The sequence below is a fragment of the Protopterus annectens genome, chromosome 8.part0, assembly GCF_019279795.1.
Source record: "Protopterus annectens isolate FY-2018-M chromosome 8.part0, PAN1.0, whole genome shotgun sequence".
Classification (NCBI taxonomy): domain Eukaryota; kingdom Metazoa; phylum Chordata; order Ceratodontiformes; family Protopteridae; genus Protopterus; species Protopterus annectens.
Genome location: NC_056741.1, coordinates 1,163,881,160 through 1,163,904,329, shown reverse-complemented (window position 1 = coordinate 1,163,904,329; position 23,170 = coordinate 1,163,881,160). Strand labels below are relative to the sequence as shown.

The following is a 23,170-nucleotide window of genomic DNA, read 5'->3' as shown; positions in this document are numbered from 1 at the left end:
TTAACCAACTTCAAAATCCCACTCAAACCTGATGACCTCACTGCATATGCAGACACCTTTACCACTAAATTCAATGTACATGTAAATTCATGCATAGACGCATTTGTTCCCCCTTGTGAAGTAAATAAAATACATGATTTAAGAATAAATTTCTATGGTGGAACCCCAATACAAATAGACTCTACAGAAAAAAACTCTACATCTCAACATGCTAAAATGCTCTTAGAAAACTAAACAGGGAAAGTACAGTTTTGTAAGTAAAATTACCATAACTGCAGATGTTTGACTAGATCAGTGTTGCAGTAGCCTTAGCTGTATGGGTTCTTTTCCACTTATGATGTAAAAGTCAACCAGCTTCCGAAGCTTAAGGGCAGATTCCATGTGCCCAGACTGTTTGCAGCAAGGGCAGAGCTGGAAAATATCAGCGGTCTGGATGCTATGCCCTTGAGACCTTTCATGTTAACTGAAAGAGGGAGGCTAGACCTCCGAAACAGGTCAATATTAGGAAAATACAAATCAACAACCATTACAAAAATTACACAAAAATAAAAGGGATGAAGGGGGGATGCAGCTACTGCAGCAGTGATCTATTCATTTATGGCAAGTTTATTCACACAGCTGTGCCTATGTTCATCATTTGATCACTGTTGCAGTAGCCATAGCTATATAGATAGAGCATCATAGGATATAAAGTTTGGGAGGAGGAAGGATGAGGGTACAACAGCCCCCTGAAGAATGGTCCTAGCAATGCCTGTTTTAGACCAGGAGAAGGATTCTAGTTTGCAGTACTTTGTAAATGTATGTGCACAGGAACAAATTGCTGCCTCTAGAATACTTCTAGAGTCCACCCCTTTCCAAAACATCATTGAAGAAGCCAAGGCCCTAGTAGAATGTGCCTTGACCCTACCCAAAATTGGGGTTCAGGTACCTAGGCATTGGCACATTTTCCTGTAGTACATTTGGCTGGGGACACATAGCTGAAGTGACATTCAGCTGCAGAGAAATATGGCTGTTGCGATTCTTTGCAGAGGCTTTATCAAAGTGTCAGGAAGCGGGACAGTGGCTTAATGGTTAAGGTGTTTGCCTTACAAACACAAGGTGCAGGGTTTGAGTCTCACAATGGATAATTGGCTAGGCTTAAAATGGCTCGCAAGGGTAGTTAGCCTAGTATGAACCTATGAAGTCCTATGAAGTCTCTCTTGGGCGAGAGATCTCTTACACAAAATGGGATTCCAAAAGAATACTGAAAAGTCTTTCTTGACTCATTCACACAGGATTTTGTTCCCGTGATGTCAACTAGATACCTCAGTTCAAAGAGCTTTTCTTCCATTGGAAAAAAAAAACAGATCTATATCTAGATCCATTTCCAAAGTTTTCCATTCAGACTTTGGTCACTGCAAGGTGATACCTTAGGATTTTGGGTCTCATGGCATCTATGATTCTCATGATACCTCTGGCAAGACTCCACGTGAGAAAAGACAGAGGTATCTGAAATATCTTTGGTTCCTGTGACCTCAAAGTGGTTGCAGACAATACCACAGTTATGTGGTACATTGACAAGCAAGGGGTACCAGGTCATACCCCCTTTGAAGACTAGCCATGTTAGCTTGAGCTATAGCTTCACAGCACGATCTCACTCAACAGGCATCCTACATTCTGTCATAGCAAAACTGTGTGGTAGACAAGCTGAGCAAGACAGGGGCAGACCCTTATAAATGGGAACAAGACCAGGGGTCTTCCAAGATTATTGTGGTGACTCCCTTTTGGCTCAGGCAACCATGGATTTCCCTTCTTTTGGAAATGGCCAAGGGCAATTACCACAAACTTCCTCACAGACTGGATTTTCTCACACAAGAACAGTGGTGTTTGATACATTCCAACATTAATCAAATTTAATTGACTGCCTGGATGATAGGGTCTTAATTCCTTTTAGGCATCTGCTTACTGAGGATGTGCAGCAGGTATTAAAAGCAGTAAGAAAGCCTGTTACTAGAAAATCATATATTGGAAAAAATTGAAAAGGTTTTCTAGTTGATGGCAACTTGCCCACTGAGGAGACTCCAACAGGCAGAGAGGATGTGGCTATTCCCTGGTCCATACTGGCTGTAAGTGCTACACCAGAGGGATTCAGAGTAAAAGATGAATGGCCTGAGGTACAACATATGGCCATAGCAGAGTCACCCACCTGTGGCTGAGGCAAATTGCTAGCCTGCTGTGTTGCCAAAGGCTGTTTGATTAACCTTTTCTATTTGTGGCTGGAAGAAGGACTGACCATGGGCCTGACAATTTGTTTCATGGTCAAGCTATAAATGGTGCCTTTTTACTGGGGAAGACAAGCCGCAAATGCCAGTAAAACTACCAGTCCACAAAAGTTACTTTTTAACAGAAATAAAAAACATGTAAAAAGCACTTTGAAACACTATGGCAGCCCCACACTGGAAAATTAAGGAGAATGTCTCCACAGGAGATATGTTATCATTTAATTTACACTACCTTGAAAGCCTCAGAGGTGTGTACTCTTTGGCGGCAGCAAAGCTTTGAAGGGCTTTGCACCCAAACTTGTCTTTTAGTCAGCTCATCTCAAGCTGCTTGACAGTTTGAGCATGTAGAAGGTGTCTTGTAGCTTTGGAAGCTGGCTGGCTGATGTAACCCATATAGCTAAGGATACTGCAGTGATCAATGTGATGAACATCAATAATTCTTATAATGGTCAATTATGTTATTGAAGCTTGGTATGCTATTAATGATTAATTATGTCACTGTGCTAGGCTTGGGTCTAAAACCATGTTGTATATATGTCAGAAGATTGTAGTAACACAGTTTAGAAGTTGAGTATGAATGCATCTTTTTAAGACTTTTGAAAGGGGAGATAAAAATGCTGTTCGTTTATAATTTGTTAGGTCAGTAAGAATCCCTTTCCTTATGCAGAGGTATAATGAAGCCACCAGTTTCTCTGCATGCAGACAACAAGCTGAGTAAAGAATCATCACTAATTTAAAAGTATTGCAACAATTTTACTTTGTGTCACATGGCAAAGGTCAGGAATTGACATCATCATCATACCTAGCAAGGTCCATGCCAGAATGCTTCCTGGGTTAATACAAGTAGCATCTTCAAAGAAAGTCTCTGCATTCTTGTACTGTTCGCCAAGTGCTGCCATAACACCAGAAAGCAGTAGGCTACAAAGAGCAAAACCCTTAGATTAGTAATTATATGTCAAAGTAATTTATTTCTTAAATTTTTCACAATACCACTAATAAATGCTTCTAACATGAGCAAGGTTACTGGCTTATTTTTTTTTTTTTCAAGAAAATATAAAAGCATGAAAACTGCAGACACTGGATTATCACAATTCCAGCAAAGGTACATTTTATGGAGTTTGGCATTTCACCTCCGATAACTAAGTCTGCAAAACTGCTACTATTAGTATGCTAGCTTATTCATCTAAGTCTCCTCTTTGAAACTTGCTTTTACTCTTATTATTGATAAATAAGATAAAGGAAGATCGCACAATCTCATAAAGTCCATACATTTAAGTTAAAACCACATAAATAATTTCTAGATTTCCACTTTCTTAAAATGATATTTATGGAATTTAAGTAGCTTAAATAACAGTCACAATATGAAACAAATTTACCCACCTACACCACCAGTAATATGCTTGCATCTTTTTATTCTGACTGCACATACAAATTAATAAATTGTTCCAGAACGAGCTCAATCATAAAAGAGCTAACAAGGCCTTTATTTTCATCAGCATGTTGTTACTTCTGATGAAAATAAAAGGCTACTGGAGAACAAGGCATACACAAAGCACACACACACACACACACACACACACACACACACACACACACACACACACACACACACACACACACACACACACACACACACACACACACACACACACACACACACACACACACACACACACACACACACACACACACACACACACACACACACACACACACACACACACACACACACACACACACACACACACACACATATGAATATGCACACACACACACACACACATATATATATATATATATATATATATATATATATATATATATATATATATACACACACAAGCATACAGACACATACAAACTTCTCACCGTGTTATCTTTCCTAGGAGATCCAAGCAGAGCACTGGCATACCTGTAGGACATTAGTGGGCAGGGGCTCAGTTAACATTATTTCCATTTTCTTTTTCAGCAGTCTTTACTTAACAGTACTTTTCATCTAATTAATGGCAGAACACTGCTACTTACAACCTTTTGGTTAATTACGGTCAGGTGTAGGTTTCTTAGGTGTGTGCACTGGCATGTCTGAATAATATTATTTAGTTAGATGAAGTGGACCAACATGCTTGTAGAAACTGGCATGACAAATGAACTACAAATGCACAGGATGGTAGAGGCATTTATTAAAGTCTATACAAAGAATTAATGACAATTCACGATATTAATCACTAGAAGACAAAATATAACTAACAAAAGGTACAGACTATTTAAGAAATCACAGATTCAATCACTAGAAAGCAGCTGTCAAAATTACAACACTACTTCAGTTTAGAACTGGTTAAGGATCCTTTTCAGAGAATTCTGTAGACTCTAGTCAGTAAAGTATAGCTGTATAAGCTACTTAACATAACAGTAGAGCTTCAAGGAAAGGTTGATATAACAGAAAATATTAACTACCCGGATTCTTTGCTTATTTTCCTGGCCAAAATTTCTTCAAGTAGTGGTATATTTCCCATGACTAGCCCATTTTTCACACCTGCTTACATAAGTGGAATGAAACTTCTTTATAATGTCAGTCCAAACTTTCTTAATTTCTTTTCAGGTAACTAACTGTGCTGTCATCAGTAAAACTAAAAGTATGTTTATCAACATAAAACAATTACATTTACATATATCTAGCACCATGAAATATATGAAAATATACTTTTCCAGTCCATAATAAAAAACGAATCTTACTACCAAGTAGGATAGTAGACTAACCAGCTATGGCATACACAACGCATTTTCCGTATGCAACTAAAATAACCCAATACAAAAATATCAAGTAACCCTGTTATACTATAATGAAACTAACATCAACAACTTCTTAAAATCAGAAAATAAACTACAGCAAAACACAAAGGTCTGAAATCTCCACAAAAGGAGAAAAGAAGGTAGCTTTATGTTACTGTGATCTTCCCTCTGAAAATTTACAAAACTGTACTGTTTACTTTACAGAGGGTCACACTGACAAGCCATAACATATAGGTAGATTCCTGAGCAATACCAAATTTTCCACAGTAGGTAGAAAGTTAATAACAAAGTCAGCTCAAACGTATTGCTCTCTCTTGTAATGGTCAGACTGCTGAGCAATAAAATATAAGTCTTAATAAGACTGCATAATCAGAAGAACACAGTCATTAAGAGTCTAGCTACTACCTATGGAGAATAGTATACAAAATTACTACAATTTTAATATAAAAATACTGTTTGTAAGAAAGCCATCCAGAGAAAATTGTATGCAAGTATTACTTAGTTACACTGGCCAGACATTGCAATCTTAATTTGTCTACAATAAAGCTCCAGACTGTATGATTCTCAAATAATTAGTAAAATTCCCATGTAACTTAAAACTGATAATAAAAGGCTAATCTGAAAAAGGGCAACAAAAAATGGTGCTGTTTATGTGCAGATGCCAATTAAAATATCCAGGAATATGGAAAATTGTGATTTAAGTATTCTAAAGCACTATCAGGTGAAAGACTCTGGGACGAATTCCAAAAGGAATTGGGTATGGAGTAACACTAAGCAGTTCCTCTATACCTGAGCCTTCACTAGCAACAATTCTGCATTTTCCTAACAGGGATTGCAGGAGTCCTATACTCAATTCCAAAAAGAAAAATGGGCTTGTTTTGCCAAGAAAACTTCATGACTGTACTTTGGAAGAAGTCACCAATGTACAAGGCTGTAGCACTGGAATAGCCAATTAAAATATTTCAAAAGATAATAAAGTAACTGCTCTAGCTGTATGCAGAACTAGGTAGTAGCTGGTGAGGAGGGAGACTGCCTGAAGTACAGGGCTCCATGTACAGGTGGAGCTGTACTGCACAGTGTGGAAGCCACTGGGGAATGGTGGCTGAGACACAAGCATGCATGGTTTGGTGGTGTGCAAGTTGAACTTGTACTTTAGTGGAGGTGACTCACACAGACTTCTAGTGACCCCATGTACCTATCTCTTGTCTATGGGGGGGAAATGTGCCTATCACGTTTGCATTCTCCTGTCCATCCTACAGATGGAACTGGTGTGTATGATGTGTAGGATGGCCACATGGCCCTGCAGCTCTACCTGTATGTCAGACATACCTCTCAACCTGGAAACATCAAAAATCCGGACAAGGCCCATGAAAAATAGGTACAAATCTGTACACTGATTAAAATCTCATTTACATACATAATTACGTAACCCCACCCACTCCAATGGAATTGTGGGATACCAACTTTCAAACGCAAACTGAAGAACAGACAACCAAAATATGGCACCAGAGTCCCCCTGCAGCCATTCCAATGTCCAATTACCTGGCAATTTCGCCCAATTTACCATAAACACTAATGTGTGCATACTGCTTTACTTCTACAATGACTATTTGGATTTTATTTTTACATTTTGCAGCACAACAATGCACAAACTAACAGACATCTGTTAAACAAAGCAATACTGTCTCACAGTGAAAACAGACTGGGCATTAAAACTTATTTGCCCTTGAAACTCACATTCATTGAAATAGCATTGAAACCCACATACCAGATCCAAAGAAAATGCATCTGGCTAGTGGTGGATAAAGATTACCTTTGGGCTGTTTTCAAATCATTGGCCCCTTGCACACAAATCAAGAAACATACATGTGTTCTTTTCTTTGATACACCTTCCTGACTTTATTAAGTTATATTCCTTGTATAATACAGCACATTTGTTAGACAGAGCGCATTTTAAATTTACTGTTTGAACATTTTTCCAGTAGGCTGTACTGTAGGCAATGAAACAAAATGCATGAATCAATAACGACAAAACCGCCCAATTCAGAACATTTCCATCATGAAAGCCTACTTCCACACCCACACTATAAATAGAATGACAGTAGTGTAAGCCATAGGTATCTTGCACAGCTTATTGCACTTATTTTCAAGTTCAGTTTTTTGGGGGAGTAAAAGGTCAAAAACCAGGGAAACATTTTAAACATTGCTTGTATAATTTTGGAAAGTTGCTAGAATAAAATGTTGTGTTACCACCATGCATGTCACTGGCAAGTCTTGAACCCAGGACCCTATGCACTAGGGTCAGCGCAAGATACCACTATGCCAAATCAGCAGTTTACTGAAAAAAAGGAAGACTGAAACTTAATGGCTATCATTTAGTGAATTCAGTTCTCACTTCTCACCATAGCTCTCAACCTCTTAGCACAAAAAACCTGGACAAACAATGCCAATAATGGGGGAATACAAATTCAGTTGTCACTTCTCACCATAGCTCTCAACTCTTAGAACAAAAAACCTGGACAAAGCTCACAAGTTGTAGTGGCTAGGGACTTAACAGGGACACATTTTAAACATTGCTTGTATAATTATGGAAAGTTGCTAGAATAAAATGTTGTTATCACCATGCATTTCACTGGCAAGCCTTGAACCCAGGACCCTATGCACTACAGTCAGAGCAACATACCACTATGCCAAATCAGTAGTTCCCTATAAAAAATAGGAAGACTGAAACTTAATGGTTATCATTTAGTGAATTCAGTTCTTACTTCTCACCATAGCTCTCAACCTCTTAGCACAAAAATAATGGACAAAGCCAATAATGGGGGGATACAAATTCAGTTCTCACTTCTTCTCACTCACCATAGCTCTCAACTCTTAGCACAAACAACCTGGACAAACAACAAAGCCAATAATGGGGAATACAAATTCTGTTCACTTCTCACCATAGCTCTCAACTCTTAGCACAACAAAATCTGGACAAAGCTCAGAAATGGTGGTGTTTAGGGACTTTAGGCTCGTTGTACCCTGTACTAAAGGTACAGGGTTTGTGCCTGAATCCCTCTAGCCACCAGGTGTATTACATGGGGGGCATTTGCACACACACACACACACACACACACACACACACACACACACACACACACACACACTTACCTGAGTCCCAAATGCTGAGCTGATGTTAAGATTTCCCATTTGCATGCTGATAAACGAAACGAGTGCTGTTAAGTCCCAAATGCTGTTTCAAGCTGATTTCCTGGCTAACTCCACATGCTGATTCCCTTATCTCCACAACAAGTAAGATTTCACACTCGCATTTGCAGCTGGAAGCTCAATTTTGGCAGGCTGATAGCCCTGATGGAGCTGATGTCATCGCGCACATGATGACATCAGCTCCAACAGTGCAAAATTTGAAAAAATGGAAAAAAAAACAGAAGAAAAACATCGGAAATGAAGGGGTGCTACTCAGGAATCATGGCACCCCTTCATTTGGACCCCAAAACTCAGTAAAAACCAAGTAATTTAGTATGGTTGGGAGGTATGATGTCAGACATGATACAGCAATATTAGGTTTGCCATATAAATGGAACTTTGGAGCAGGACCACTCCAACCAAACACAATGAGCCTGTGGAGTCCTTGGTTAAGTTCATGCTATGCTAGGCATATGTAACAAAATTCATTATCACAGCATAGTACTGAAAAAGAAGTTATGTACTCACCATAACGTTCCATGTGAGTTGTTCATCTCGCCTTCATTCTTACTGATGGGTTCGGAGCCGATCCTCAGCTTCAACTCGGCCAACTGCAAAATCTCGAGGTCTTCCACCAGCTAGAGGCCAACTCCCTATCCCATGATGCACTTTGATCTTCCCTCAGATCTTGTTTGCTGCCAACTGGCTGCCTATGAGTATTAATATGCCACCCTAAGAACTGGATAAGAGACAATACATCATAAATAAAAGAAGTCTCAGACATCAAGTAGACTGGATGGGGGTCGGAGGGTGGGACGTAAGAATGAAGGCAAGATGAACAACTCACATGGAAAGTTATGGTGAGTACATAACTTCTTTATGTTAAGTTGTTCCATCTTGCCATTCATTCTTACTGATGGGTAGCATCCCAAGCAACATCTTTCTCGGGTGGCTCACGGGAGAATGTTCTTCAGAACAGTGGAACCAAAGGAAGCCCTGTCCCTGGAGGCGTTGTCTACTTTGTAATGAGTGATGAAGGTATGAGGCCTTGACCAGGTAGCTGCTGCACAAATAGTATCTAATGGTAACTTAGTAAAGAAGGCTGACCAGGTAGTTACAGCTCTAGTAGAGTCTTTATTTTTTGTTGTAATGGAGCAGTCACTGAACTGTAAGTGAAAGAAATACAATCTGATAACCATGTTGACAAGGTGACTTTTGTCACTGGACCACCTTTTTTTGATTCCGAAAAAGAGACAAAGAGCTGTTCTGTTTTTCAGAATTGTTTGGTCCTGTCCAAATAAAATCAGAGTTGCCTATGAACATCAAGTATGTGCAGTATGTGTTCCATCTTATTTGTGTATTTAGGGAAGAAAACGGGCAGTTCAATAGATTGATTGAGATTTGTCTCTGAACAAACTTTGGGTAAAAATGATGGATTATTTCAGAGTGAGACTCTGTCATTATGGAAAATCAGATAAGGAGGTTTGATGGTCAAGGCCTGTAACTCAGAAATTGGCCGAGCAGAAGTGATAGCTATTAAAAAAATGGTCTTCCATTGGAGATATTTCAAATCACAAGATGAAGCTGGTTCGAAAGGAGGTAATATAATTTGGGAAAGAACAAAATTTAGATTCCATGGTATGGCTGAAGCTTTGATGGGTGGTCTCAAATGAATAGTACCCTTGAGAAAGGCTTTTGAGAGTCAATGTGACATGACATTAGAACCTTGGATACCAAGATGAAAGTCTGAGATTGCTGCTAATTGAAATCTAATGGTAGCTGCAGTGGCTCCTTCATTGAAAAGTTTAGTCAGAAACTCCAGAATAGATGATATTGAAGCTAGGTGTGGATCAATATCATTCTGAGATGCCCATACAGAAAATCTCTTCTATTTGCTAAGATATAATTTTCTGGTAGATGATTTATGAGAGGATGTTAAAATATGTCGAGTCTCGGCTGAGAGGTTGTGAATCCTGGCTATGTTTGGAATTGGAGCAGCCAAGCTGTCAATTTGAGGGAGTGAAGAGAAGGATGAAGAGCCCCCGATGAATGGGTCAGAAGATCTGGAACTGTGTCCAGGATCCAAGGTTCTTCCAATAAATGAGGCTGAAGGAAGGGAAACCAAATTTGACGAGGCCAGTAAGGAGCTATTAATATTACGATCCTTCCCAGAGTCCTTGTTTTCTGTAATACTTTGGGTATTAGAGGGAAAGGGGGAAAAGCATAAAGGAGAGCCAAGGGCCAATTGTGCACCAGTGCATCCCTTGGGGCATCCACAGTGGGGGAATTAGGGTGAAGTAGCCGCTTTCATTTTGTGTTTGTTGGGGTTGCAAAGAGATCGCAGCAAGGCTGGCCCCATCTGTGAAAAATCATTTCTGCTACTTGTTTCTTTAGGGACCACTCATGAGGCAAAAGAAGTGCCCTGCTTAGCTTGTCTGCTATCACATTGGATTTCCCTGGGATGTGCGTTGCTATCAGAAAGTGCTGGGTGGAAGTTGCCCACTGCCTCTCGACACGGGATACAATTTGGTTCCTCCTTGTTTATGTACCAGACCACTGACATATTGTCCATGTGAACTGCAATTGTTCCCAGAGGGAGAGTCTTGAAAGGACTGCAATGCTAGCACTACTGCTCTCATCTCCAGGACGTTTATATGCAGATGAGCATCGTGCTTCTTCCACATGCCTTGGCCTGTTCTTCCCTGATAATGTCCCCCCACCCTATCAAGGAAGCATCCGTGGTCACAGTGGCTATAGGAGTGACTAGAACAAATGGACAGCCTAGAGTTACTTGTTGGGATGTCAGCCACCTCTGAAGGTCCTTCTTGCACGTATTTGTTATTATGATTTGGTGTGACATTGGAAGTTCCTGAAAGGACCATTGAGAGAACAGGAGCCACTGTAGTACTTACATGTGCATCTGACCCAAAGGAATGGCTATGATCACTGCCGCCATCGTTCCTAGCAATTTGAGTACCATTGAGACTGGGGCTTTTGTCTTTGGGAGCAGGTCTACGATTTGTTTTCGTAAAAGACAAACTCTTTCTGGAGGAAGGCTTAAGGTCACTGTGACAGTATTAAGTTCTGCTCCTATAAAAATGGTCTGCTGCGATGGCGACAAGGCAGATTTTTCTGAGTTTATGGTAATCCCCAATTGATTGCAGAGATTTAAAGTTGTGTCTCTTGCATGTATGAGTTGATGCCTGGTGGTGGCTATGAGGAGCTAGTCATCTAGGTATGGAAACACCTGGAATCCCAAACATCTCAGGTGAGCCGTGACTACTGCCATGCATTTGGTGAACACTCTGGAGGCTGCAGTGAGACCAAACGGCAGAGCACGAAACTGATAATGACTGGCTCCCAGCCAGAAGCGTAGATGATCCCTGGATGGGCTGTCCATTTTTATGTGGTAGTATGCATCCTGGAGCTCTATCGAGCACATCCAATTGTCTTTACCCAGAAAGGGGAGTACTGACTGTAGCATGACCATCTGGAACGTTGCCTTTTTTACTGACTTATTTAGTCTACTGAGGTCTAGAATAGGTCTCCAGTCCCCTGTTTTCTTTGGAACTAAAAAGAACCTTGAGTAAGATCCGGATATTCTCTGATCTGCTGGGACTGGTTGGATGACTCTTTTTTTCCAGCAACCTTTGGACCTCTATGGCTGCTTGTTCCCTGTGACTGGATGGAACATCTAGGATTTTTTTCGCAAGAGGGGACGGTGTGGCAAAGGGAATTGAGTATCCTCTGGATATGATACTTTGTACCCAGCTGTCTTTTGTTATTTTTATCCAGGCATCTGGGTACAAAGAAAGGTGTCCCCCGATTGCCTCCAGAGATGGACAGTTGGGCCTCCTCTCAGGAGTGCTGATAGGGCTTCCCAAAGAACTGATCTCTGTCACCCTGATTCTGTAGACCCCCTCTGCACTGTGGATGGCGTCTTCCATTATTTCCCCCTCCTTTGCCTCTAGAGGGGGGTTCACCACGAGTGTCCTGGAAAGATCCTTGAGATTTATGGAACCACATCTTTCCAACCCCCTCCCTTTGGGGTAGGGTCTAATCAAGGTACAAAAATGTACTCCGACGGCAGACATAGTCCTTCCATCTTTCTCACTCCTGTGTTTCCTTCACTTTCGGTCCAAAAAGGGACGAGCTGTCAAAAGGGGTGTTAATAAAGGAAGACTTAAAGGGTTCCACAAAGGAACATAGGCACATCCAGGATGTCTCCTGAGGGCAATTCCTGTACCCGCTGCTCTGCTCATTCCATCAGCTGCATATGACACCAGACGCATGGAGGAGTTCACAATAGAATTAAGAGTAGACAGCTGGGAAGTTACCTTGTCAGACACCCCCGCAGCTACTGAACCCTTCAGGGTGTTTCCTAGTTCCTTCAGGAGATCCCTTTGTAACCTAGTGAAATGTGTGAGATAGTTCAGTGATCGAAGGACAAAGGCCGCTGAACTAAACATACGCATCCCATACCTGTCCATGATCTTGGACTCTCTATTAGAAGGATGAACAGGTGTGGAAGCTTCTGATAGTTCCTTCTTGGTGGCCGCTGCCACCAGTATGGCATCAACAGGCACTCCTTTAGTTAGAAAAGTTTTGTCTTGAGGGCAGGTTATAAATTTATTAGGTCTCCTGGGAACAGGCTCTGTGGTATCCAGGGACACCCATGCCATCCAAGAGAATAACTCAATCAACTCATCAAAGAGTGGAGACACCCAGGAGGTGGAGGGATGAGACCCAAAAGCCTTCAGGAGGATTGACTCATCATCAGTAGGGTTAAGGGATTTCCATCCACCCCTCTGTTTAAGAATTTCTAGGATATCTGCAAATGCAATATCCTCTGAGTGGAACCGTGGGGACCCTTCTGACTCATCTAAGTCAGTATCTGAAGTGATGGATTCCTGTGGGGAGTCCAGATGCTTCCTCTTGCAAAGTCTCTTCCTGGGAACCTCTACAGTGGAAGCTTCTGGAGAGGTCTCAGAAGAGCATGGCTCATCTAATGGGGTTTCCTGAGGCTCAGGGTCTCTACGCTTTAATGGAGTGGGTATTGTAGAGGTAGACACTGGTGCTGTAAGGGAGGGAGCTGCTGGTACTGACCATGTGGTTGTCAGCATGGACAATACCATCCTCATGGCTTCAAAGGCCCCTCAGTCTCGATGTGAGGAAACCCCCAGATTTGAGGATACAAGGGACTCTCCCGGCACCAGAACAGAGGGCTCTGAGCCAGAGGTCAGAGCCAAGCTCACTCGAGCCGAAGCCCCGAGAGGCAAAGTTGGAACCCTGGTGAGCGTCGACTCTGAGATTCCTCGGTTGACACCAAAGATATCAGGGCAGTCAGGGTCAACAAACCTAAGGTAGGTGTCGGCCCTGAGGGCTCCACTATCATCAGTTCTGAGCTCTCCAGCTCTGAAACTTTGAGGCAGATCAGAGGAGGAACAGAAGATGGTGGGGAGAACATGTGTCAGCTCCGAAGTCCCAGGGGTCGATGCCGATAAAATTTTTGCAAGCACCGGTATCTGCAAATGCCTCTTCACCACACGGTCCACATCCAAATCAGAGAGTCTACTTGAGGCCAGAGAAGAATGTGTGGATGAAGCCACCAACTGTAAGATGGCGGATTTCAATGTAGGAGACACCGACTACAATGTCCTAATCAAAACAACAGTCGGCTCTGTTGGCTGTGGAGCCGATGTTGAAGCTTTACTGGATCTGGTTTTTGGAGTTGATGGGCTTTTTCTTTGTTCCGAAGAACTAAAAGACATCTTAGAGGGTTTGTCATGCTTATCCAGTGCCTCTTGGAAGGAGGATTTTAAAAGAACTCTATCCATAAGTTTTCTCTTCCTCTCATGCAACATTCTAGTACTAAAAGAGTGGCATATTGAACAACTTTCTTGTAGGTGCACCTCACCCAAGCAATAGACACAATCAGTATGTCCATCAGTGATGGACATACTTTGCCCACATCCTGGGCATTTTTTTAAATCCAGACTTGGATTTCTCTTTCTCTTGATGAGACATCCTATCAGAATAAACAGAGAAAAACCTCTATATATAAGAAAAAAACACTCAGAAACTTTTACTAAGCTATGAGTAGAATACATATCAACACAGCACTCTACTCCTAATAATGCAAGAACTCTAAACTACTAAGCTATCTAAGTTATGTAATTATAGAATTAGCTAAATATCAATATACTTGCCCTGTGAATAAAAATGGCTTTAACACTACGCAACTATGTAAAAAGAAATATGAAATAAGGAAAACTAAGGGCCTAAAACATGGCGACTTATCTAAGTTATTTAAAGTCTCTAAATAACTAGCAAAGTACCAGAAATACACAATGCCTTTTAAATAAAAAGGGCTGTAACTAACACCACACAACTATGTAGTAGGAAATATGAGATAGGGAGAACTAAAGGCCTAAAAACGCGGGCACTTATCTAAGTTATTTAAACTACCTAAATACCTAGCAAATTACCAGAAATACCCTTTTAGAAAGGTTAACTACAATAAACAAAGGAAACTTATTATTAAACTATCTAATTTAACTCATTCCCTCTAGTACAACTCTTTTGAGTGTGTACCTTTAACTCCTAGTAGGTGTGGCCTGAACCTTTAAAACTGAAGTTATCACCTTACAAATACTCATTGACAGAGGTCAAATAACAATACAATTGTGTTTGCTATCATGTATGCTTCAAAATAAAATATTCTGATACCTTGTATGTAGCATGGTTTTGGCATATTAATGCAAGTATGAGCAAATAATATTTGATGCCTAGAGGTAACTGCCGATGCACCTGGATATGTCACTCGGATGTAATGAGCTATCTAACAAGTTTTTAAGAGAAAAAAAGAATAACTTTCACTGGCCAGAGCTGGTGAATGTCCGATCAAGTTGCAATGGCAAATGAGATTTGAGGCAGATCAGGGTGCATCATGGGATAGGGAGTTGGCCTCGAGCTGGTTGAAGACCTCAAGCTTTTGCAGATGGCCGAGTTGGAGCCAAGGATTGGCTCCGAACCCATCAGTAAAAATGAATGGCAAGACAGAACAACTTCATATTCTCATTACTTGCTCCCAGCCATTCTGTATTTTAGTGTTGCAAATCAAGATACCAAACTGGGTGAACCCTGTCCCCTGGGGTGATGTCATCCTGACAGGGCAGAAAAGTCACTTTGGAGTAACAAGGGTGGGATGATGGAGGTTCTCCCCTCTGTTATTAAGATGTTTTCAGAATCTAGCCCTTTATATATCCTGTAATCTTGTTGAAAAGATTAACCACAAGCTATAGTCTATTATATAGTCTAATAAGATTTATTTTATGTCAGCTAGCTAGCCCATAGCTAAAATATAAAGAAGTAGAATTATATGTAAATTTGAAGAACCTGCATTAATGCCCATATAGGACCAGCATAAATTTGTTTTAAGCAAATAATTTCCTACTGCATGACTTATAGTTGTGAATGAATATGACCTAAGACAACATGCTGAAACACGTTTTATTTGTATAATTTAATATTGTATGCAACAGATATGGATGACAACATCAATGTATAGTAACTGAAGCTTCCAATGTGTAAGACTGTAAAATGAAACTTGGAAAATACTTGAGTTATCACAACTAATCAAAACACATAAATAGGATTCACAGCAAAGGCAGAGACAAAAAACATTTTTTTACAGAGGGCAAGCCCCAGTGCATTTTCACACCATCTGAATTTATATGCTAAAATTCCACAGTCACACAAAATTGGGGAAAGAATATGAGCAGTGTTCAAGTAGAGGCACAGACAGTGGAGGTATCAAGTGTAAGCGGATGACAGTGAGAGCCAACATTGGATCACTTATCCTGGAAGAAGGGAGGCAGCTCAACTTACTGTACTGGTGATATGTGCAGAAATGCAGGTGTGTCAGACACAGCAAGGGACCTACTGTGCCCACACTGCACAATGGTAAGCTGAGAGGTTCCATGTGCACCTCCTGAAAGCAACTACAGTGGAGCATGGACATTTCTGAGGGGGTGGGCATAGAACAGTTCACAGGATCTGCAAAGTGGTCTGTTCCCTAACATGACTCTCTTCCCCACTGGGGATTAAATAGGGTGGAGTTCACTCACTCAGATGTAGGAAAGAACTGGTCAATTGAGTACAGGAAGAAGAGCCAAGTGGGCCAATTCTGAGAATTAAAAAAAGAAAAAAGAAAAAAAACAGGGAGTGATTTTGGACAATCACTGGTTTTGTTTTTAACATGAGCAAGTATGTGACTTCTGAGAACTACTGGCCAAGGAAACACAGGACAGCCATAACTGAAGACTTGACTCCTTAACATAGTTTGATTATTTAAATAATAATTATTCTATGAATAGTATTTATTGTAAGCATATGTATGTATGACGTCAGTAATGTATAAGCCACACCGATCATTGTTCTTCAGAATTTTGATAATTCAGTTGCAATAATTTTTACAGGCAAGCTCATTACAGCCGAGTGACGTCTCCAGGCGTTTCTGCAGTTACCTCCTACTGCGCCTCTAGGCGCCAAATATTGCCAGTTCATATTTGCATTAATAATTCCAAAACCATGCTATATACAAGGTATGAAAATATTTTATCTTGAAGCATACATTATGGCAAACATAATTGTATTGCTATATGACCTCTGTCAATTAGTATTGGTTAGAACTGTAAGGTAATAACTTCATTTTTAAATGCTGAAGTTACACCCACTGGGAGTTAAAGGTATACACTCCAAAAAGCTCTACTGGAGGGAATGAGTGGAATTTAATGCAGAGCCTTCTTAAAATGTTCCTAAGTCACAAGGCAGACACTTTGAAATATAAATAAAAAGAAACAGGACATCAAGTCTATTTTACTTCTTTGATAGCCACTTCATCTTTGCAATTCTGCATGCCAACCTACAAGCCTCTCTCTTGACTCCTCATTTGTTCCCCTTCGCTTTCACCCAACCAGTCTCCCTCCACCACATCACTCCTTGTGAAAGGACATAATCTCCCCACGGAAGTTTCTCCCATAAGTGCCTTGTTTTAGGGTCTGATGGCTATTGAGATGAGAGCACATAAATGGCAAATAATTCAGGCAACCAATCAACCCTTTATCCCTCCTCATTACGTGGCAACTTACCACATTGCAGTCCTCATCCCAAAGGCCTGAGGGTCAGGATTCACTGTCCCTAACTTGGGGTGTCTACATTTAGGGATGGACCTTAACTATCCTCTGTATGTACTAGCTTGCCATACCATCATAAGCTATCCATTGTTTCGGTGTGGTGAAGGATTTTTTTTTTTGCCTTAATCTTCCCTCAAGGGGACTCATGTGGGTACTTATGTCACCATGAAGGCCTACTATAACTTCTCCCTCCATCCTTCCATGCTCTGACCCACTGCCAGTGAAGACTGTCGTGAATGGATGGGTAGCACCAAGCTCATGTCCTCAGCCTTCAGTGTTAACCTGCAAGTGTAGTAAATAAGAATTGCCATCCCTCTTCCAGGATGGGTGAGCTTAGCTGGAGATTCACTCTCATCTTCCCTAACAGACTCCTCCACCCTTGGCTTGCTTATCAAACTTAAGTTGTCTGGGTCACAGTCAGAGCTTTATTACTTTATGCTACTAAGTCAGATTCACATTTCTTTGACAGTCATGTGATATAAAATTATATTAGCGCATGTATAAAATTCTACTTTAAAAAACGTATGTTTAAATCAGCTCTAAAATGCTACGAAAATAAACATGGTATAAAATAACACCTGTGATTAAAAACAAGAATTAATAGTTCTGTACTCTTATCTACATAAATTTATAATGCTTATAGCAAATGTAAACATGAACAGACTGATAGGTTCATAGGTTGACCCCTGTCTAGCAGGGTGACTGACATGATCCCCGGGGTGAATTTTCTTTCTCCCATCCAATCATCAATGTTCCTTTTGAAGAGGACCAAAGAGGCACTCTGCTTGACATGTATGGACAGTCTATTCCAGAATCTGGGGAGTCTCTGGGTCAGGAACATATCCTTCCAGCATGTTTTGTTTACTGTGATGACAAGGTTTAGATCCCTGGAGCATATGTCTCTGAGGGATTGGGATTTCTTTAAGTGTAGCATGTCCAACAGTTTTGGGTTTGACATGGCCTTGTATGCTAAGCAGAGATCACCTCGGAGTAGGCGACATGCGACAGAGTACAGCTGGAGTTTTTTAAGGCGGTCAGCATAGGGCATCTGCTTTAGGCCTGTGATTCTTTTAGTGAGGTATTTCCGCGGCCTTTCCAGTTGCTGTAGATGTCTTGAGAGGTACATACCAAATGGGGCGTTGTATTCTATAATGGATCTAATGAGGGATGAGTACAGTGGGACAATGTCCTCCTTTTTTCTGGATGAAAAGCCCTTAGTGATGAGGTGTGCCACATAGAAGGATTTCCTGACTATTGTGGCAATGTGGTTATTGAAGGTGAGACCACTGATGTTTTATAAAATAATTTTCTTGTTGAAGGTATTATCATATTGAATCTCTTTTAGAATAGGACAATAAAATGCTTTGTGCTATAGTTAAATATAAGGTTTAAAGTTATTAATTAAAGTCACAAAATTGTTAATGGGCAATCCTCCAATATAGTAAAAAACTTAAGTACCACAGCTTTCAGTGTACGATCTTCATGTCATAACCTTCATGAACAGATTACTAAATGGAGGAACAAAAAAAAAATAATACTATTAAGACATTTCTAAAAATCTCAGGGTTAAGGAAAAAGTAAATACGTAATAACTGCAGTAAAAAAGTATCTTTTTTCTCAAGACTGGAAAGAGGATTGGTCTGTTCTAATTTGCTTCTTTTGGATATGGATGCTGCATTGATACTAGGTTCCTGTTTAAAAGCCTTTTAAAAACTGAGCTGCTTCTTTGGAAAGGTGTCCTTTTAATTGTGGAGGCCAATGATTCCAAGTGTGATAGATGCAGATATTTACTTAGATTAGAAGTAATGCTTTCCACACACAAAATTATTAGTAAGTACTTCTCCACCTTCAACAGAACACATGTTGAGCTGCTAACGTATTCAGCTGCCAAATCCAGTAGTTTTGTTGGTCATATACCTGGGGTCAGCAGGCACCACTCACAATTAAACAAGTTATTAACACAATTGCTAAGTCTATTTTTGAAATTAAAACAGAATGTACTGGAAAAGCTCTTATAATTAGTGAGTCTGTGTTTAGACATACTAATTCTGCACACATAAAACTTGAATAAATAGAGAGCCATTCCCCAGCCTCCCTGGAGCTTAGAGTTAAGACTGAAACAACTAAACATATCCAAAGTTCTAGTAATGATTTTGACTTTGCAAATGTCCATGTCTGACTCAATGACATGGAACATTCCTCTCTTCCCATGAAACAGAGGGATATATCTGCCCTTGTAGACAACCTTACCCTTTCTTTGCAGTTAATGAGATCCTTCTTTCTTTCACTGGGAATTGTACCTAAATATGCATAAAAGATTACTGGCTTTTACAGTTATTTTAGATCATGGTATTTATCAAAAATGATTATGTGCCTCTCCACTAGGGAAGAAATATGTAGAGCCCCGATCTGTTTTACAAAGAATGGGTTACACCTCTCCAAAAGGTAGTTGGGTACTGAATGAAGTTTTCTTCCTCCAACATTAGGCAGGATCAAATATCTATTCCAAGCTAAAACTTGCAGATAGCAATAAGGTGAAGTTTGGACTCATCCATGCCCGCATCCTAGGAAGGAAAAAAAAACTAAGTTGCTTAGTGGTTTATCTTGTTTTGAGTGAAATGAAATGGAGAATATGCTGTCACAGTGGCATAGTTCAAAGATCCACTCTGCATTCCACAAATAACTGGTTAAAACTCTTTTTGCTTGGTGAGGCCCACTGAGTAAGAATGTAGTATATCCATTTTCATAGATGAGTCCTTCAACAGTAGGGTTACAAAGACAAATTGTGGTCATGAGTGCTGTATATCCAGGTTACAATAAACAACACAGACCACAGACTTTCATGTAACCTCAAGAACATAACTTTCTTTCTCCTTAGTGATCTAAATTAATCCTCCACTGACTGAAAATTCTACCTTAAACAGTAATTAGATCAAAATCTAGCAGACTTCATAAATATTAACAATTTCAAATGTATGGCAAGAATGTCAACTTGGAAACAACATATTGTATAGCATTCCAACAAACACCCTTGCCTACTGTCCTAAGCTCAACACTATCCCAATTAATTTTTGCTCTGACCACAGTCTCTTCATGTTCCTCATGTACATAAACAAGTAATCTCCGTGGTATCCCCGAAGTCTCAAAATCACCCACTAAAGTGTAGTGGGTCCAAAAACATATCACAGACTTAATAATCTACTTAATAATTTTGTTAAATAAGAGGTTCCACATCATTATAAATTTTATTTAAAGTACATAAGGGTTATATTATTATGACAGCTACTAGGTAGGGCAGGACCAGCTCGAATGTCACACTGATGGGGGGAGGGATATGAATTTAACATGTGTACCAATAACACTTTGTTTTACAGCACAATAAACCACTCTCATGCCTGATAAAAAGTATATATATATTTAGAAAGCTTGTGAGGAAATTATTACTCTATTTTTGTTTTACTTGGATCGATAAAGGATTTTCGACTGGAAACAGACTGCCTGCCTTGCTTGGATTACTTTCGAATACTTAGTAATGCTGTACAATTATATATTTTCTATTATTACTTTTTCTTTTGTTTTGACTTAAGACGAGTTTACGTTCACTACTGTTGTCTGATCTGATTAATATACAGTGATTAACTAGAAACATATGGACTGAAACTCTTCCACACAGAGAAGTTTCTTACACTGTTTTGTCATGTACATAAACCAAACAAATGAAAAAAGAAAGATTCCAGTTTTAAGGATTTTTCAAATGTCATTTATGCTGCCCTGAACAATCAACTTGGACTTTACATTAGGCACCATCACAGCCTACTGGTGGATTGTTGACAGCCCCCTACTATATTAAGGGACTGTACTGCAAACTTACCCCTGTGAGGTATAACTATAGTGAAAATTCTTCAATAAACTTAAATTGTGGAGTTACAAAAATCAATAAATTACTAAATAAACAAAGGTGTACAAAACCTTCAAACTTTACCCACCCAACAACAGCAAGACTAAGGCTAATTCCATTCAAAAGCAAATCGTTAAAATAGTCAAAAGAAGAAAAGCTTTATTTGAAGTAAAACTTAGCATCAGGAATATAGTGTGTGAGTACAAAATTGTATCACCATAACAGATCCAGCAGACCTAGCTAGCATACTGACATACAGCTTTAAAAGGAATGTCAGGCCACAAAGAGTGAACACCATCCACTCTTTCTTCCTTCAACACCATCCCAACTGAAATTATGTTTGAAATGGCACCTTTATACTCAGAAAGGTTTGAAATGCCATTTCTGTGGGACCACATGATATACCAGGCAGCTTAATTTGTGCAACTATAAATAGATTAATATACCTCCTAATGCACTTTTGTAACAATGCATTAAAAATGCCTATGCCCATGACATCTGGATAAGGCCATTGTGGTTTCATTCCACAAGGGAGGCCCTTTTACAGGGCCCAGTAATTACAGACCAACCAGCCTCACAAGCATATTATGCAAAGTGCTGTAAAAAAATCATAGCGTTACTTATTCATGCAGATAAAGGAAATCTCTTTCTATATGCTGTGCTGACTAGTCTATGCATGGGCTAAACTCTTGGCTAGACTTATAAGGGCCTCAGGGCCAATAGCCTAGTAACTTCCTATGATCCTATATGACTTAATCCAATATGGTTTTCCCAAAGATACACCATGTACACTTCATCTCATAAATTTATATGCGAGTGTGATCACCACCCAAATAAAAATGTACTTCTCCATGCAGCTTATCTCAATCTGGCCAAAGTGTTAAAACATTATAACCCTTGACAAAATCATACATAAACATAGCAGCAGCTGACACTGGGGAAAGGAAAGCATGGGTGCGCCTTTGTATAATTGCTGGCAAGGGCAAGCTAATTTCATCACTGAAATATCTATGGTGGGGAGCAAAGTATTAGGGGGTGCAGTCAGTGGAAGCTAACTCTTCTTTGGTGCATTACTTGCATCTGAATGCCAGTATTTGTGGTCAAAAAGGCAATTTAGCACTCCATGTGTGCAGTGATCAGCATAAATTGTAAGCAGGTGCTTCCATTTTGTAGCAAGCAGTTTACTACAATTTAGAAAGAATTAATAAATTGTTTTTTCTCTTAAAATCCAAAGAGCATTTTTTGTTCCTCAAATTAAAACTGGCGGGGGGGGGGTGGCCCCAGGTGTCAGACTAATTGGCTACACCTCTGAATATGGGTGTCTGCTTCACTTTTTTTGTTCTTTTGTTTACAGACAGACAACAGGGGGGAACAGATTAAGACTGGTAGGCATGTGAAGCAAAATTCCTGACGTCACAATGAGTTTCAAAAAGCAGGGAATAAAAGAAGCAGCACAACAAGCAAGGAATAATGTTAGTTGCTGTAAACCTTCGATGCATTTTATACACTATATGAGTAAGTAGGTAGACTGAGTAAATCAGTCAGTGTTACCACATTCTCCATGCCTATATGTATGCACTGGCAAACAATGTTAGACTCTTAGTTATCTGCAGTACTTTGCTTCGCAGTTTTGTATTAAAAATAGATATCACCAATTTTCTAGCCACAGTTTTATAGCTTACTCAGGGAGGGGGACAAACATATAAATCAACAAAAAAATTAAATATTACTCTAAATGAATAACATGTTTTGTATCAACAAGCATTTTCTGAACACTATGAAGTATGAAACTCTAAAGTCTGGCTTTATTGACTGACTGCAATCCTCAGTGATTT

The 23,170-nt window shown here is 39.9% G+C and overlaps 1 protein-coding gene across 1 annotated transcript in view; it reads right to left on the bottom strand.

The window, feature by feature from the left end:
- CFAP70 (cilia and flagella associated protein 70) overlaps nt 1-23,170 on the bottom strand; it is a 1,838,232-nt gene that overhangs the window by 638,972 nt on the left and 1,176,090 nt on the right. The window contains exon 17 of the mRNA XM_044079382.1: nt 3,064-3,179. Coding sequence (XP_043935317.1) covers nt 3,064-3,179 — 116 coding nt within the window. The remainder of the gene's footprint in view (nt 1-3,063; nt 3,180-23,170) is intronic.